The sequence below is a fragment of the Eleutherodactylus coqui genome, chromosome 4 (assembly GCF_035609145.1).
Source record: "Eleutherodactylus coqui strain aEleCoq1 chromosome 4, aEleCoq1.hap1, whole genome shotgun sequence".
Lineage (NCBI taxonomy): Eukaryota > Metazoa > Chordata > Amphibia > Anura > Eleutherodactylidae > Eleutherodactylus > Eleutherodactylus coqui.
The window spans coordinates 260,417,792-260,432,431 of NC_089840.1; the positions used below are offsets into that span (position 1 = coordinate 260,417,792).

Consider the following 14,640-nt stretch of genomic DNA (forward strand, 5'->3'; position numbering starts at 1 on the left):
AAGGACGTTTTTAATTAAAATATTGAATAAAGTATTAGAAATTGTATTTTTTGCTTCCTCGTGGTGTGGACTTCATGGATCTTTAGAAATAATTTCATTTTTGTGCAAAATTAGCATCCTTATAACTTATATAGAGTATACAGTAATTGCCTAGAGGTTTACTATAGAAATACTTGGTAAAATGCTGCCATCTAGTGGCTACAATGGTTCAGTTCATTCACTGCACATAAAGCAGTTTCCAAAAGCTTTTGGCCCAGATAGAGACGTCACTGAAGAATTATAGCAAATTAGACATTACATGAATGTGGATATCTCGTTTTTTTTCTCCTTTTATTGTGTTTTTAAAGTATTCTTTTGTGCTTTTCTTTTTTTTCTTCTTTTAATTCAGGTGCCAAGCATACAGGTAAACATCAGGTCTGGCCTTAGTTTAGATGATACCTTGTGCAGTTTTCTTTTTGCACTCCAAACCTGTCATAAGAAAAAAAAAAATTACACCATATATATATATAAAATCACTGATGGCTATATCTATATATATAAAGCTGAAAGCCCTCACTGACTCACTGACTGACTCACTGACTGACTCGCCAAAAGTTCTCCATCTTCCCAATATCGTAGAAACATGAAATTTGGCGCAAGCATAGATTATCTCCAAAATAGGAAAAGAAATTGGGTCCCAACTCGATTATTCAATTCTAGCGCAAAAGAATTGGCGTCGAAATTTTACGTGCGGAATGTAATTTTCTCACTTTCCGGTGTCATAGAAACGGAAAATTTGGCACGAGCATTGATTATGTCATAAATAGGAAACGCTAATGGGTCCCAACTCGATTATTCAATTCTATGCGCAAAAGAATTAGCGTCCAAATTTTACGTACGGAATGTAATTTCTTTACTTTCCAGTGTCAGAGAAACAGGAAATTTGGCACGAGCATTGATTATGTCATAAATAGGAAAAGCTAATGGGTCCCAACTCCATTATTCAATTCTATGCGCAAAAGAATTAGCGTCCAAATTTTACGTACGGAATGTAATTTTTTCACTTTCCGGTGTCATAGAAACGGGAAATTTGGCACGGGCATTGATTATGTCATAAATAGGAAACGCTAATGGGTCCCAACTCGATTATTCGATTCTAGCGCAAAAGAATTGGCGTCAAAATTTTACGTGCGGAATGTAATTTTTTCACTTTCCTGTGTCATAGAAACGTGAAATTTGGCACGAGCATTGATTATGTCATAAATAGGAAAAGCTAATGGGTCCCAACTCGATTATTCAATTCTAAGCGCAAAAGAATTAGTGTCCAAATTTTATGTACGTAATCTAATTCTCTCACTTCCTGATGTCATTTTATATAAAGGAAGCGTTGCATGGTTACCTCCCCGTGGTATTTCCTGGGTAACGCAGAGAACTATGCAAAATGGTGAACATATTTTTTTTCCTCAGTATCTCTAAAGTAACCACGACTTCATAAGATTTTCCGTGTGAACACCAGATAAACACCAGTACCAAATTAACTCGGACGAAGCCGGGTATATCAGCTAGTATATAATATGCGTTACTGATGGGCAGTCTGCCTATATTCTTCTTGTGCAAAAATAAGCTTGATAGCAGCATGCTCACACCAGAGCACCTCAGTCACTACAGTGGTGCTTGAAAGTTTGTGAACCCTTCAGAATTTTCAATTTTTCTGCTTATATTTCACCTAAAACAACATCAGATTTTCATACGTCCTAAAAGTAGATATAAAGAACCAAATCAAACAAATGAGTCATAAATATTAGACTTGGTCGTTTATTTATTAAGGAAAGGGATCATATATCACATCTATGAGTGGCAAAAATACGGGAACCTTTAGGATTAACAGAAAATGTGAAGGTGAAATGAATCAATCAATGGGATGACAATCAGGTGCGAGCGGGTGACCTGTTTATGTAAAGAACAGGGATGTATCAAAGTCTTATCACAACATGTTTGTGGAAATGTATCATGGCACAAACAGAGGGGATTGGTGAGGACCTCAGAAGAGTTGCTGATGCTCATCAGGTTGGAAAAGGTTACAAAACCATCTGTAAGGAGTTTGGAATCCACCAATTCACAGACAAATTGGAAGAAATTCAACACCATTATTACTGTTCCCAGGAGCAATCGACCCACAAAGATCACACCAAGCACAAGGTGTATCATAGCCCGCGAGGTCATAAAGATAGGTAATCAGTAGTTAATCTCTGGGAACCCATTGCTCAGGGCTGTTGGGGCAGCAGGGCCGGGCATCATAATGTGAGACGATAACGTCACAGAGGGCTTCACTCTCATTGAAATCAACACTCTCTCAGAGTGTTAGGGAAGCAGGAATGCAGTCCTAAGCTCCCGCTCATGACCTGAAGGTTGCAAGTTGAATCCCCACCTTGTTCAGGTAGCCGGTTGACTCAGCCTTCCATCCTTCTGAGGTCAGTATAATGAGTACCCAGCTTGGTGGTGGGGTAATAAATAAATTACCTCAAAGCGCTGTGGAATAAGTTGGCGCTATACTAATTATAATTATTATTTTTTTATGAGAGTGAAGTCCTCTATGACACTTCTGCCTCTGACCCCAATGATAACATCCAGCCCTGACAGCAGGCCGAGCAAAAAGCAAACGTCACAGTCTCTAAGCGGTATAATAATGACATATCCTGATGGTCTGGAGAAGTATAAAAGAGGCAATTCCCTGGTGGTCTATGAAGCGAATAATCTCAGACAATGTTAAGATAATTGGTGATGTAGGGCAGTAAGAGACGTTAAAGGGATTGTTCCAAGTTTTAAACTTATCCCTTATTCACCGGAAACTGATTAAGTGGCTGATCAGTAGGGATCCAACCGCTGGGACTTCCACTGTTCTCTATTCATCTCCAAGGGGCTGCCGATCGCGGGGTTTCCGCACTTAATCGTATTATTTGGCTGAAACGCTGCAGCCGGACATGTAAACAGTAGAAAAATACACGGCTAAAGATGGGGACTTGATCGCGTCTATTCTTCATTCATGCAATATTTTGTTAAAGCACATATGGCCGAACGTAAAACGCATACGGTCTAGTGAAAGATACCTTAAGCCAGGGATTTCAGTGGGGATACCAGTAGTCAGACCCCCATCAATCACCCAATTATCCCCAATCACAGTGGTGGCGAACCTATGGCACGCGTGCCAGAGGCGGCACTCAGAGCCTTCCCAGCTGGCACTCGCCACCGTCTGCCACTCACCACATTAGTAAATACCGGCAGGGGTGCCGCAGCTGTGATGTCAGTGTGCAGCCGGGATCCTCCTCCCCCCTCCTACTTGGTTCCGCGAGAGCAGGGGAGGGGAGGAGGTGTCCGGCAGCACGTCAGAGTGTGCTCCTGAGATCAGTGGCAGCAACAGCGCCAAGCAGAGGAGGTGTGTGTGCGGGGGGGATTTTGGGTCTCAGAGGGGGGTGGGGCGCTATTACTACAGGGGTCACTGTGGGATGTAGCTATTACTACTGGGAGCCACTGTGGGATGTCACTATTACTACTGGGGGCCACTGTGGGATGTCACTATTACTACTGGGGGCCACTGTGGGATGTCACTATTACTACTGGCTACTGCGGGATGTCACTATTACTACTGGGGACACTGTGAAGTGTCACTATTACTACTAGGGACCACTGTGGGGTGTCACTATTACCGCTGGGGCTGCTGTGAGATGTCACTATTACTACTAGGGGCTGCTATGGGATGTCACTATTACTACTGGCTACTGTGGGATGTCACTATTACTACTGGAGGGCCACTGTGGGATGTCACTATTACTACTGGAGACACTGTGAAGTGTCACTATTACTACTAGGGACCACTGTGGGGTGTCACTATTACTACTGGAGACACTGTGAAGTGTCACTATTACTACTAGGGACCACTGTGGGGTGTCACTATTACCGCTGGGGCTGCTGTGAGATGTCACTATTACTACTAGGGGCTGCTGTGGGATGTCACTATTACTACTGGCTACTGTGGGATGTCACTATTACTACTGGGGCCACGGTGCGGTGTCACTATTACCGCAGGGGCCGCTGTGCGGGGTCACTAAAACCATTAAAGCCGCTCTGGGGGGGGGGGGGGGGTCAATATCACTGCTGGGATATGTTTACACGAAGTGGAAATAATGTAGAATGTCCTCAGCAGAAATTTCCGTGGCAAATTCCACAGCATTTCCGCATCCAAAAGAAGTCAAAATCTGCACCCGGTCTATTTTGAAACAGCCTTGTCCTTTTAAGAACAACAGAGGTAAAAATCATACGTGGTGATAAGCTCCGCCCCCTGACAGGTTGGCACTTTACAATAAATAAGTGGTTTTGAGTTGCAGTTTGGGCACTCGGTCTCTAAAAGGTTCGCCATCACTGCCCTATCATGTGGATAGGGGATAAGTTTAAAACTTTGGGCAGCCCCTTTAATTGTCTGAGGAATGGAGATCTGAAGGGGTTCTATTCCTGGTGGTAAAGGGGTTACTAGTTTTGTCCCCGGTAATTGAGCGGTCTGCTAGGTCAAACCAGGGTTGCCGCTAGTAAAAAGTTAATTTCATATTAGGGTTTCAGCTCAACCTGAATTTGCACTGAGCTTGTGGCAAGAAGACACAGAGAGGCCTGTTGGTATTCAAAATAGACGTTTCTCTATTTCTTAATTCATGTAGTTTATAAATTCCTTGAGGTGGAAGACTTCTGTAAGATTCAGGCTCTTTATTGGCTGCGACTGGAGATGGTCATTGGTTGTTTGCCTTACATCACTGTGGGCATAGGGCAAGCAATCTCAAGCCCTTGTCCTAAAATACGCGAAAATCTCATGATTTGGGGATCTCCAGTAGAGCACACAACTGTGATAAACACTAATTCACTGACACTGATTGAATCATTCTAGAAATCGTAAAAACATGACCTGTTGGTGGTTGGATGGTTGAAGGTGAGAAACATTACTTGTAAGGTACTACTTTCATACTGCTGTGGCCAGTCCTGGCAGTAAATGCTCATAATAGAGCCTTGTGTAGCACAGAGTGTTAAGGCAGCAGAAATACAGTCCTAAGCTCTCACTCACGACCTGAAGGTTGCGGGTTCAATCCTCACGTGGTTCAGGTAGCTAACTCAGAAAAATGCAGTCCTAAGCTCTCGCTCACAACCTGAAGGTTGCAAGTTCAATCCTTACTTGGTTCAGGTAGCCGGCTCAAGGTTGATTATAGCAGCTATCGTACACAAAAATGAGTTAAAGACAGTGTTAAAAAAAAACTTTTTTTGTGCTTTTTCCTCTATTAGTATGACATTTTTTTTTTATTTAAAAATTAAGATATCCATTTATCCAGTGTATCTATAACAACTCATATAAAAAATTAAACACACTTTTTATCCTGCACGTTAAAAAAAACGTAAAAAGAAATCCTAAATGCTTATTTTTTTCATTTTGGCTCCCAAAAAAACGCAATAAAAGTGATCAAAAAAGCCACATGTACTCCAAAATGTTACCCATTAAAACTACAGTTCGTCGTGCGGAAAACAAGCCCTCACAGAGTTCCAGCCATGGAAAAATAGAAAAGTTATAGGACTTTGAATGCAGCGATTTAGAAAAAAAATGTACCAAAAATGGTTTTTAGGGCTCCCACCCACTACCATTTTTTTCTCCACTGCGCTGCGAGAGTAAGTGAAAACTCTCGCAGAGCAGTGCGAGAAAATCGCTGCGATATCGCTGTGACAGTCTTTTCAATGGGGCCAGCGGCAGCAGCGCTAGCCCCATTGTAAAGATATGGAGAATGCCGCGGACTGCTGTGGCAGAAGTCAGTGGCATGCTATCCCATTGCTTTCAATGGGATCGGCACTGCTGCCGATCCCATTGAAAGCAGTGGTTTCTGACAAGCCCTGCAGAATGATTGTCGGAGAAGGGCTTGAAATATAAGCCCTTCCCCGATAATCATAAAAAAGTGGTTACAAAAATAATAAAAAAGTTACTCACCTCCCCTGCTGTCAGCCGCGTCCTCCGGCTGGCTCCCCGGCACTGCTACTGAGCTCTTTCAGCAGACGGGGATTTAAAAATCCCCGCCTCCTTAAAAGGGCTGTGCGGATTGGCTGAGGGCTCAGCCAATAGCAGCTAGTGCTTAGCTATTGGCTGAGCGCTCAGCCAATGGCAGATAGCTCTTAGCTATTCATTCATGAATAGCAATATCTTAGCTATATCTTAGCCGGAAGACGCGGCTGACAGCAGGAGAGGTGAGTAACTTTTTTATTATTTTTTTAACCACTTTTTTATGATTATTGGGGAAGGGCTTATATTTCAAGCCCTTCTCCGATAATCATTCTGCAGGGGTTGTCAGAAACCACTGCTTTCAATGGGATCGGCAGCAGTGCCCATCCCATTGAAAGCAATGGGATAGCATGCCGCTGACTTCTGTCACAGCTGTGACAGAGGATTCCTTCATCCCCGTGGTCCCCGCGGGGATGAAGGAAACTCCTGCCACAGCTGTGACAGCTGTGGCAGAAGTCCCCGGCATTCTCCATATCTTTTCAATGGGGCTAGCGCTGCTGCCGCTGGCCCCATTGAAAAGACTGGCGATGTTGCAGCGATATCCCAGCGATTTTGGGATATCTGCCGGCGTATTTCTCGCACTGCGATGCAAGACTTTAACTTAAGAATTGCATCGCAGTGGAGTAAAAAACGCCAGTGGGTGGGAGCCCTTATTGCGTTAAAGTGGAAACACCTAAAAAAAAGAATTTTGGTATCATTTTAATCGCACCGACCCGCAGAAATAATGTATTGCGTTATTTATGCTGCATAATTAACGCTGTAAACACCCTCCCAAAAAATAAAAAAAATGGCAGAATTGATGTGAGTTCTCTCCTCGCTATTAATATAAGTTTTACAATGTGGTTTATGTACCCAAAACTGGCACCAATAAATGACTTTTGAAAAGTGGAGATTAAAATCCCCCCAAAATCATTGCATGCTTATTAGAGTTGAGCGAACATACTCTGCCGGGCTTGATGCTCGCTCGAGTATTAGCGTACTCGATGGTGCTCGTTACTCAAACGAGCATCAAGCCATGTTCGACCCCGCCCCAGTTTTTGGCTCCTCCCTGCTGTGGTGTGTCTGTTTTGGCCCCTCCCCACCACGAAAGAGAGAGAGAAAGAGAACGAACCAAGTAAAAAAAAAAAAAGCTCGGCCCCCCGGTGGCCCACATACAAAAATGCTTGAGTCTCCTATTGTAGTCAATGGGGTTCGTTACTCGAGTAGAGCTCTCAAATTTTACGAAAAGCTCGACTCGAATAACGCGGACCCGAGCATTTGGGTGTTCGCTCATATCTAGTCCTTATGCCCAAAATAGGTCATGTCCTTAAGAAGTTAAGGAACTTCCACCTACCTCTAACTTTGTCATTGATGCCAATGTGCACCATGAACGATGCATCCTCACTAGCCCCTCCCAGTAATCTGTTAACCCAATCCGCGATGTGTCGAACTCGAGCACCAGGAAGACAACACACTGTCCGATTATCCCGTTATTTGTGGCAGGTTGCCCTATCTGTCCCCCTAGCAATTGAGTCCCTCACTACCAGGACCTGTCTAGCCTGCCCTACGCTCCTATTCCCCTTCTTACTGGAGCAGTCATCTCCCTGGTGGTCGGAGGACGTGTCGGGCTGCAGTGCTGCTAATCCTGTAATGGCATCCCCTCATCTGCCAACTTTGCAAACGTCTTAGTATGTGCCAGTCCGGATCTAGCCTCCCTGCTTCTCTTACCTCTACCCCTTCTTCTGCTCTCCCAAACTACCATCCACCCCCGGATCTACCCCAGCGATTGCAGCTCATTGAGCAGCAAACTTCCATTCCATGTTGCCAATGGATTTTAGTATTGCAAGTCATGCCTTTAGATCTAGGATCTGGGCTTCCAACACGCTCACATTTCATCCCGCAGTATGCACCCTATTTGCTGGTTGGTACATAGGGCAGACTACAGCCACGTCCTTGCCTGTGGAGCATTGTTGCATTGCAGTAGGACGCCACCAAGAAGAGGAGCTTAGAGGCTCGGTCGCAACTATGACCTTTAGGCCTCCTTCACACGGGCATCACAGCGATATCGCATCACTGCACAGTGCGATATCGCTGCGTCTTCTCAAGGCAATACCGCGATTTTGTCGCACCACATGCAAGTATTTTCGAGGGGGAGCATGAAATATATGCCCTACCCCAAAAATATACCCTAACTGCAGAACAAAAAAGCATACATCACCCAGACGAGCTGTCCGTGGCACCGCTGCAGCTTTTCCCTGGTTCACTTGTCTTCTTCATCTCTTCTGGCCAGGGATTGAAAATCCCCGCCTCCTGGAAGCGCTAGCTGTGATTGGCTGATGCTTAGCCAATCACAGCCAGCACTCGATGAATGGTTGTAATTGGTTCATTGAGCATTGGCTGTGATTGGCTAAGCATCAGCCAATCACAGCCAGTGCTTCCAGGAGGTGGGGATTTTCATTCCCCAGACAGAAGATGATGAAGGAGAATAGTGCCGGGGACCCGGGGGGAAGATGCGGCTGGGCTGACAGCACCAGAGAAGTGATGTATGTGTGTTTTTTACATTTTTTCTTGCAGCCAGGGCTTAGATTATAGCTTTGACAGAAGTCAACCCAGAGTTTGGTTTATATCCTTAGTTATGTTGTCGAGGGCCTGGTGAAAGTCTGAACATTGACTTATAGGGAAATCACCTCCCAATAGGGGGCATTGTGGAAGTACCAGTCCATCCTCTATTGCACGGTCTAGATAAGGCTCCCTACACCAACTTCTCACCTTCCTCAAAGAGGAACTTTATCCCTCCCAAACTCGAATGTTAATAAAAAAACTTAACAAGTGAATGTTTAACAAACTTTATTCATAACAAATACTGTAACAAAAAGTCATACTAACATGCAGAGCTTAACCATATAATAAACAATATAGAAGACTCAATGCTAACAGTGGTAGGTAGATATCCAGTCCAGTGTGCTTCAGAAAATATATCAGTAGGTAGCAAATAATACGGAAAGTGTCGTTAGAACTAAATCCGTCTCGGTATTTAAATGTTAAAACAGACTAGCAAAATAATCAAAAACATTAACACCCTAGGAAAATTACAAATGTATGGCCGCAGGTAAAATCTAGACCACCTTCCCTACACGATAATGGTCATATACAGTGAATGGGAATGATATACAAATACTCTCCTCTTTTCACATAATCAGGATGAATCTTTTTTTTTTTTTTATGGCAATGCTTTTTGAAACTTTTTAGTATTTTTGCTGTTTAATGAAATTTATAGCTGTCATTTGATAAACGTATAGAAAAAATAGACCACTGAGGATTCTTATTATAATAGTCCTACTAAAAAAGATATCGGATCTTCCACTAAGGATTAGAGTCGCTTTTGTTTTTACAAAAATGTAGTTTTCATGAGAAGGTTCTTCTTTATCGGCTTGCTCTTCTCCAGCCTGACACCAGTGCCAATAGGTACCTCTCACTTTTATGACATGTCAATCAGAGACGATAAGAGCCACATTGGTAAGGGGTCCAGTACTGTCAAAAATATAGTTGGCCCGTCTCTGGCCTAATGACTGATAGGGGTTTACTGAGAAACGACTTGTATTTGATTGGTGGTGGGATGACCACTAAATCCTTCACCAACCCTGAGAAGGGTGAAATTTGGCCATTGTTGATGTGAATGCATGGCCGATATTAAAGCAAAATGTAAGGGATTGGTTGGCTTTCCAGTGGTCAGGCCATACAATTATTTAGTTAGAAACCCCTTTTTAAGGGGTTTTCCTACTCAGCTGCCCTGGTTACCATCACTTGAGTCCTGGAAGCTCCTGCAGTGGTCACGTGCCACTCATTGTTCAAGTGGCCACGTGCCATATCATGGCAGTATCGTTGTTGAACCCAGTGACCAGTGAACGACCTGACCACTGCAGGGGCTTCTGGGATCAAGGTTACAGTGAATTTGGTCTCTGTGTTGGGACAGGGAGCCATTTAATGGTTAATTAGTACTTTTTTTTTCTTATTTCATGCGAATATTTTCTTCCTTGGAAAACCCTGTTACCACCTAAAAGAAACTATAAGGTCTGGGTTATGTGCTGCAGTCTGCTCATATTTGAAAATGATAGAGGACCATGATCTTCATTTTTACCGATGCAACCCTTATGATGTGCCTGATTGACATGTTATTGGAGCATAAAATGGTTTTTTTTTTGATAAAATTTAAATTTTAATACCTTTTTCCCAATAAATCAAGATTCATTGGTGTTCTGGGGTAGCTTAAAGGGGTTATCTGAGACTTCAATGTTGATGACCTATCATCACGATAGGTCATCAATATCAAATTGTTGGGAGTCTGACACCCAACATCCCTGCCAATCAGCTGTTTGAAGAGGCAGAGTCGAGCTATGCATCCTCTTCCTTGGCCTGTGATCTTACGTTCATTGGTCACAAGGCCCTTCTGCAGCTCATGCCCGGTCAAATAAATGGGTTTGAGCTGCAATTCCAGGCAGAGCCCCTACTCAATGTACACAGCAATACCTTGTATGCAATGAAGAACCTGTTGAGACCCCCACTGATCTTGAGAATGGGGATCTGATGTCTCCCTTTTCACATCACTCTGGGGCTTCTGCACCCACCTGCAATGACGTCATATCGAATGGGAGCAGAGGAGAGGATGCTGAATGGAGTAGCGGTGACACATATATGGGGCGGCGCTCCATTCATTTCAATGGGGCTAACAGAAATAGTCAAGTACAAGAGCTTGGCTATCTCCGACAGTCCCATTGAAAAAGAATGCAGTGGCGCCATGCATGTGTGACCGCTACTCCATTCATTCTGCTCCTCAATGTAGGGAGTTCAGATAGCCCACAGTAAAGAGGAGGAAGACATTGGACTACCATTTTCAGGATTGGTGGGGGTCTCAGTAGTGAGACCCCCATCAATCCAACTTTTATAACCTATCCTGTGGATAGGTTATAAAAGTTGTTCTTGCTACAACCCTCTAGCTTGCAATTACAAGCACCGGCCACTACACAAGGGTCAGAGCAGTGCTTTTGCTGACCCCAGTGTATCCTGGCAGGTGCTGCCTGGTTGACCCCTTTAAATATAAGGGATTACTTGCTGATCCGTGGGGGTCTTATGCCAATCTTGAGAATGGGGGGTCCCTTGTCTCTTGTCCTCATCACTGTGGAGTTACTGCTCCTACAGCATTGAGGAGAAGACTGAATGGAGTGCTTTGACACTCCATTCATTTTTAATGGGACTGCCAAGTCGGCCACATTTCTGTCTGCCCCATCAAAATGAATGGAACGCCGGCCACTTCGGGGAAAGAAGAGACCCCCACAACGACAAGCAGAGGTGGATACAGCAGTGAGACCACCACCGGTCAGCAAGTTATCCCCTATCCTACAGATAGGGAATAACTTATAGGCTTGATATAACCCCTTTAAAGCTTCTGAAAACCCATTTTACAATCCACATATATGGATTTCTCCAAGGGCTGTCAAAAAATAAAAAAAATAGCTTATCTATATATATGTATATTTCGGGTAATTTAGTACGGCACAGTTGTCTCCGGGTACTGGGTTAGACACATGCAAGAAACGTATAGAGCTATTGATATGTTCTACAGCAGAGTTATATGCGGAGTCCTTTAAGGAACATCATTTACTTTCCAGAGGTGAACTTTGGCTACAATGTAACATCGCACAAGCCTTTGACTAAAGGACTAGTCTGATACTTGGAATGTAGTAAACCTGAATGAGTTACATCTCCTTTATGTTACAATAGGATACTTTCCTGTTGGCAGTGGTTGTCCTTATAATGACAGAAGTCAGTGCAATTCCTTAAAGGTATCCCTGTCAGTAAAAGGTTGAGGCAGTCATTGTGGGAGCCAAGGTAGAACTCATCGCCATGACGTTTATGTATTCGCTATGAGCTTGTTCTGAATGATAACCAAATGATAGAATGAAAAATAGAGATATTTCTCAGTCAGTTTCCAATTGATCACTCAGGGGCACACTTTGGAGGGAGTTCCTAGAACGGGAAGTATTGGCACATGAGATGTAGGAAAATATTCTTTCTGCCCATAACTAGAATTTTCCAACCTGGCAGATTACATTTTTGGCAGATTTCAGCCATTAGGTAATATTTCTCATAACATTTACAAAAACGGTCATCGGAAATGGTCAAAATCGGACATTTCAACCTACTTTTATCCAATGTGCATCAGCTTTTAGCACTTAAGTTAATAGATATGTTCCCTCACTGGTTCATGGCTCTCTGTGCTGAAGTCTATTAGAGTTAACCCTTAACAATCCAATTTTGGATTCAGGGTTTCCTAAGGGGCTTTCTCTTTCTGTCATTATACAATGGCGCCATCTGCTGGCTAGAGCCAGTACTGCGGTATAGGACATCCTGGAGAGGCCCCCGACAACAGAGCGGCCAGTAATCTACAGTAAGAATACTGTGCCGGATGTCTTCCGACATCGGAGCTGTACAGGCTTCAATCAGAATGTCTTTAGACGTCAGACTGTGGATTGGAAAGGGTTATAGAGGTATTCCCATCTCGGTAAGCTATCCCTTATCCACAGGACAGAAAACTTACCAATGGGTGGGGGTCAGATTGGTGGGACCCCACTGATCCAGAGATATTGCCTGTGATGTGTCCCTGAATATTGACAGCAGCGGTTTCGCATTCATTTAGATGGGACTGCAAGAAATTGGCAAACTCTTCAGCTCTGCTGGTACCGCTGAAGTGAATGGCACAGTGGTGCACATGCATGACTATCGCTGACAAGATTTCCGTATGTGCTGGGAGCAATTTCACTGGATCGGTGGGCATCCTAATAGTTGGACTCTCACCAACTGGCAAGTTATCTCCTTTTTTTTTTTTGCATAGGGCATCACTTGCTGAGATGGGAATACCCCTTTAACTCCAATAGACATCAGTGGAGAGACCAATGAATCATTGAGTTGACCTATCCATTGACTTCAGTGATAAAAGTAGATGTTAAAAGCATCTTTAAATCCACAAGCAGGGGTCTCCCTTGATAACTGAGGGTCTCAGAGGAAAGAGCTCCACCTTTCAGATATTTATGCCATAGATGTCTAAAAAGAGAATACTCCTTTATAGTTTTCTGTAACCCCCCCCCCCCCCCCCCCAGTGCCATCTTCTAAGACGAAAGTAGGCACATATCTTACTATATGCCTAGCTCTTGCTGTCCTGATCCTAACACTATGTGATTTCATATTCGGTGTCACTTGAGTATGAAAAACCTAAAACAAGCATGAGCGGAGTACAGACGTACAATTCTGTCTTAACTCACAAAATGACTGCCTTCATTGTTTGTAGGTGACAAATGGACTTTAAAGAGGATCTGCCAACTCTCCTGACATGTCGGTTTTAAGATATATTGTATTCCCCAATATTAGAGCGTTCGAATTTTGTGTTCTGCTGTTCCTCTGTTATTCTTCTTGAAACTATATGAATAAATTGCCAACTGAGTGTCATGTCTCGTCACACTCTGACACTGTCACCACTGATTGGATAGCCTTATGGCCCATTAACACGCAAAGATAATCTTTCAAGCAACTGAAAGATTTTGTGCCCTATTTGCATGAAGTGTTAAGGGCCATTAATACTTTATCATCTTCATTTGCATGTAAAAGGCTCTCCAGGAGCTGTTTGCAGAGCCCAGCGTGTGATTAATTACACGCCAAGCTGTGCACACAGCTGCATTGTTCTGCTTGTGGCTGCCAACAGATTACAATGTTATCTGCCGACTCCCTGCAAAAATAACAGCCTGCAGTCTACTGAGAGATAAATCTGTTTGCTTTACCTCTCAGTATCTGAACGATGGATTTCAAGTTCACAGTTCAAAAGAAAAGTGCACGATGCCCGCGTTAACATGTAACAATTGTCGCTCATTTACACGAATTATGAGCGATAATCGTTGCATGTAAATGGGCCTTTTGACTGTGTAAGGATGTACCCTATTGACAAGGAGAATTGTAACATCCATTTAAATTCATACATTTTCAGGAGGAATAACAGAGGAACAGCAGAAAGCAGATTTGTAAGAAAAGATGATCTAGAATTGTCAGGAGAGCCGATAAACCCTCTTTAAGTACTGTATAATGTCTCATCAACGTCGCCAGACCATATCGAGTATCAATAACAATGTAGTGTGTAGCACCTTCTATAGGTATAAATGACTCCCCAAGTAGACTTCATACCCGATTGTGGATGACAGTCAGAAGGGAACTTTGCTTCAAGATTTTCTTTTTTTTTTTCACTTTCACAAAATCTTCATGCTGAATCTTGTGATTTCTTCTCTGCCGTTATACAACTCTGAAAACTATACGTACAGTTGGGTCGTACTATGAAAGGGAAGTAATATTAGAACGCCCACCAGGTGGTGCTACAATTTTTTGTGTTGTGCGTCTTGGTATATGATCATCTGTTTGCGATCCTGAAAGACAGTGTTGAAATGGTTAATTTTATATTATTTGTGGCAAACGCTGTTTGTATAAAAGGAACTACATAAATATGAAGAACTACAGCGATACAATGTAGAGTGGCAGTTCTTCATACTGTATTTGCCAAAAGAAAA

At 43.2% G+C, this 14,640-nt stretch overlaps 1 protein-coding gene across 1 annotated transcript in view; it reads right to left on the reverse strand.

The window, feature by feature from the left end:
* Positions 1–13,198: 13,198 nt before the first annotated feature.
* DPYSL4 (dihydropyrimidinase like 4) overlaps positions 13,199–14,640 on the reverse strand; it is a 60,118-nt gene continuing 58,676 nt past the window's right edge. Inside the window, exon 14 of the mRNA XM_066601188.1 lies at positions 13,199–14,499. Within this exon, the coding sequence (XP_066457285.1) occupies positions 14,408–14,499 (92 nt within the window). The 3' untranslated portion in view covers positions 13,199–14,407. The remainder of the gene's footprint in view (positions 14,500–14,640) is intronic.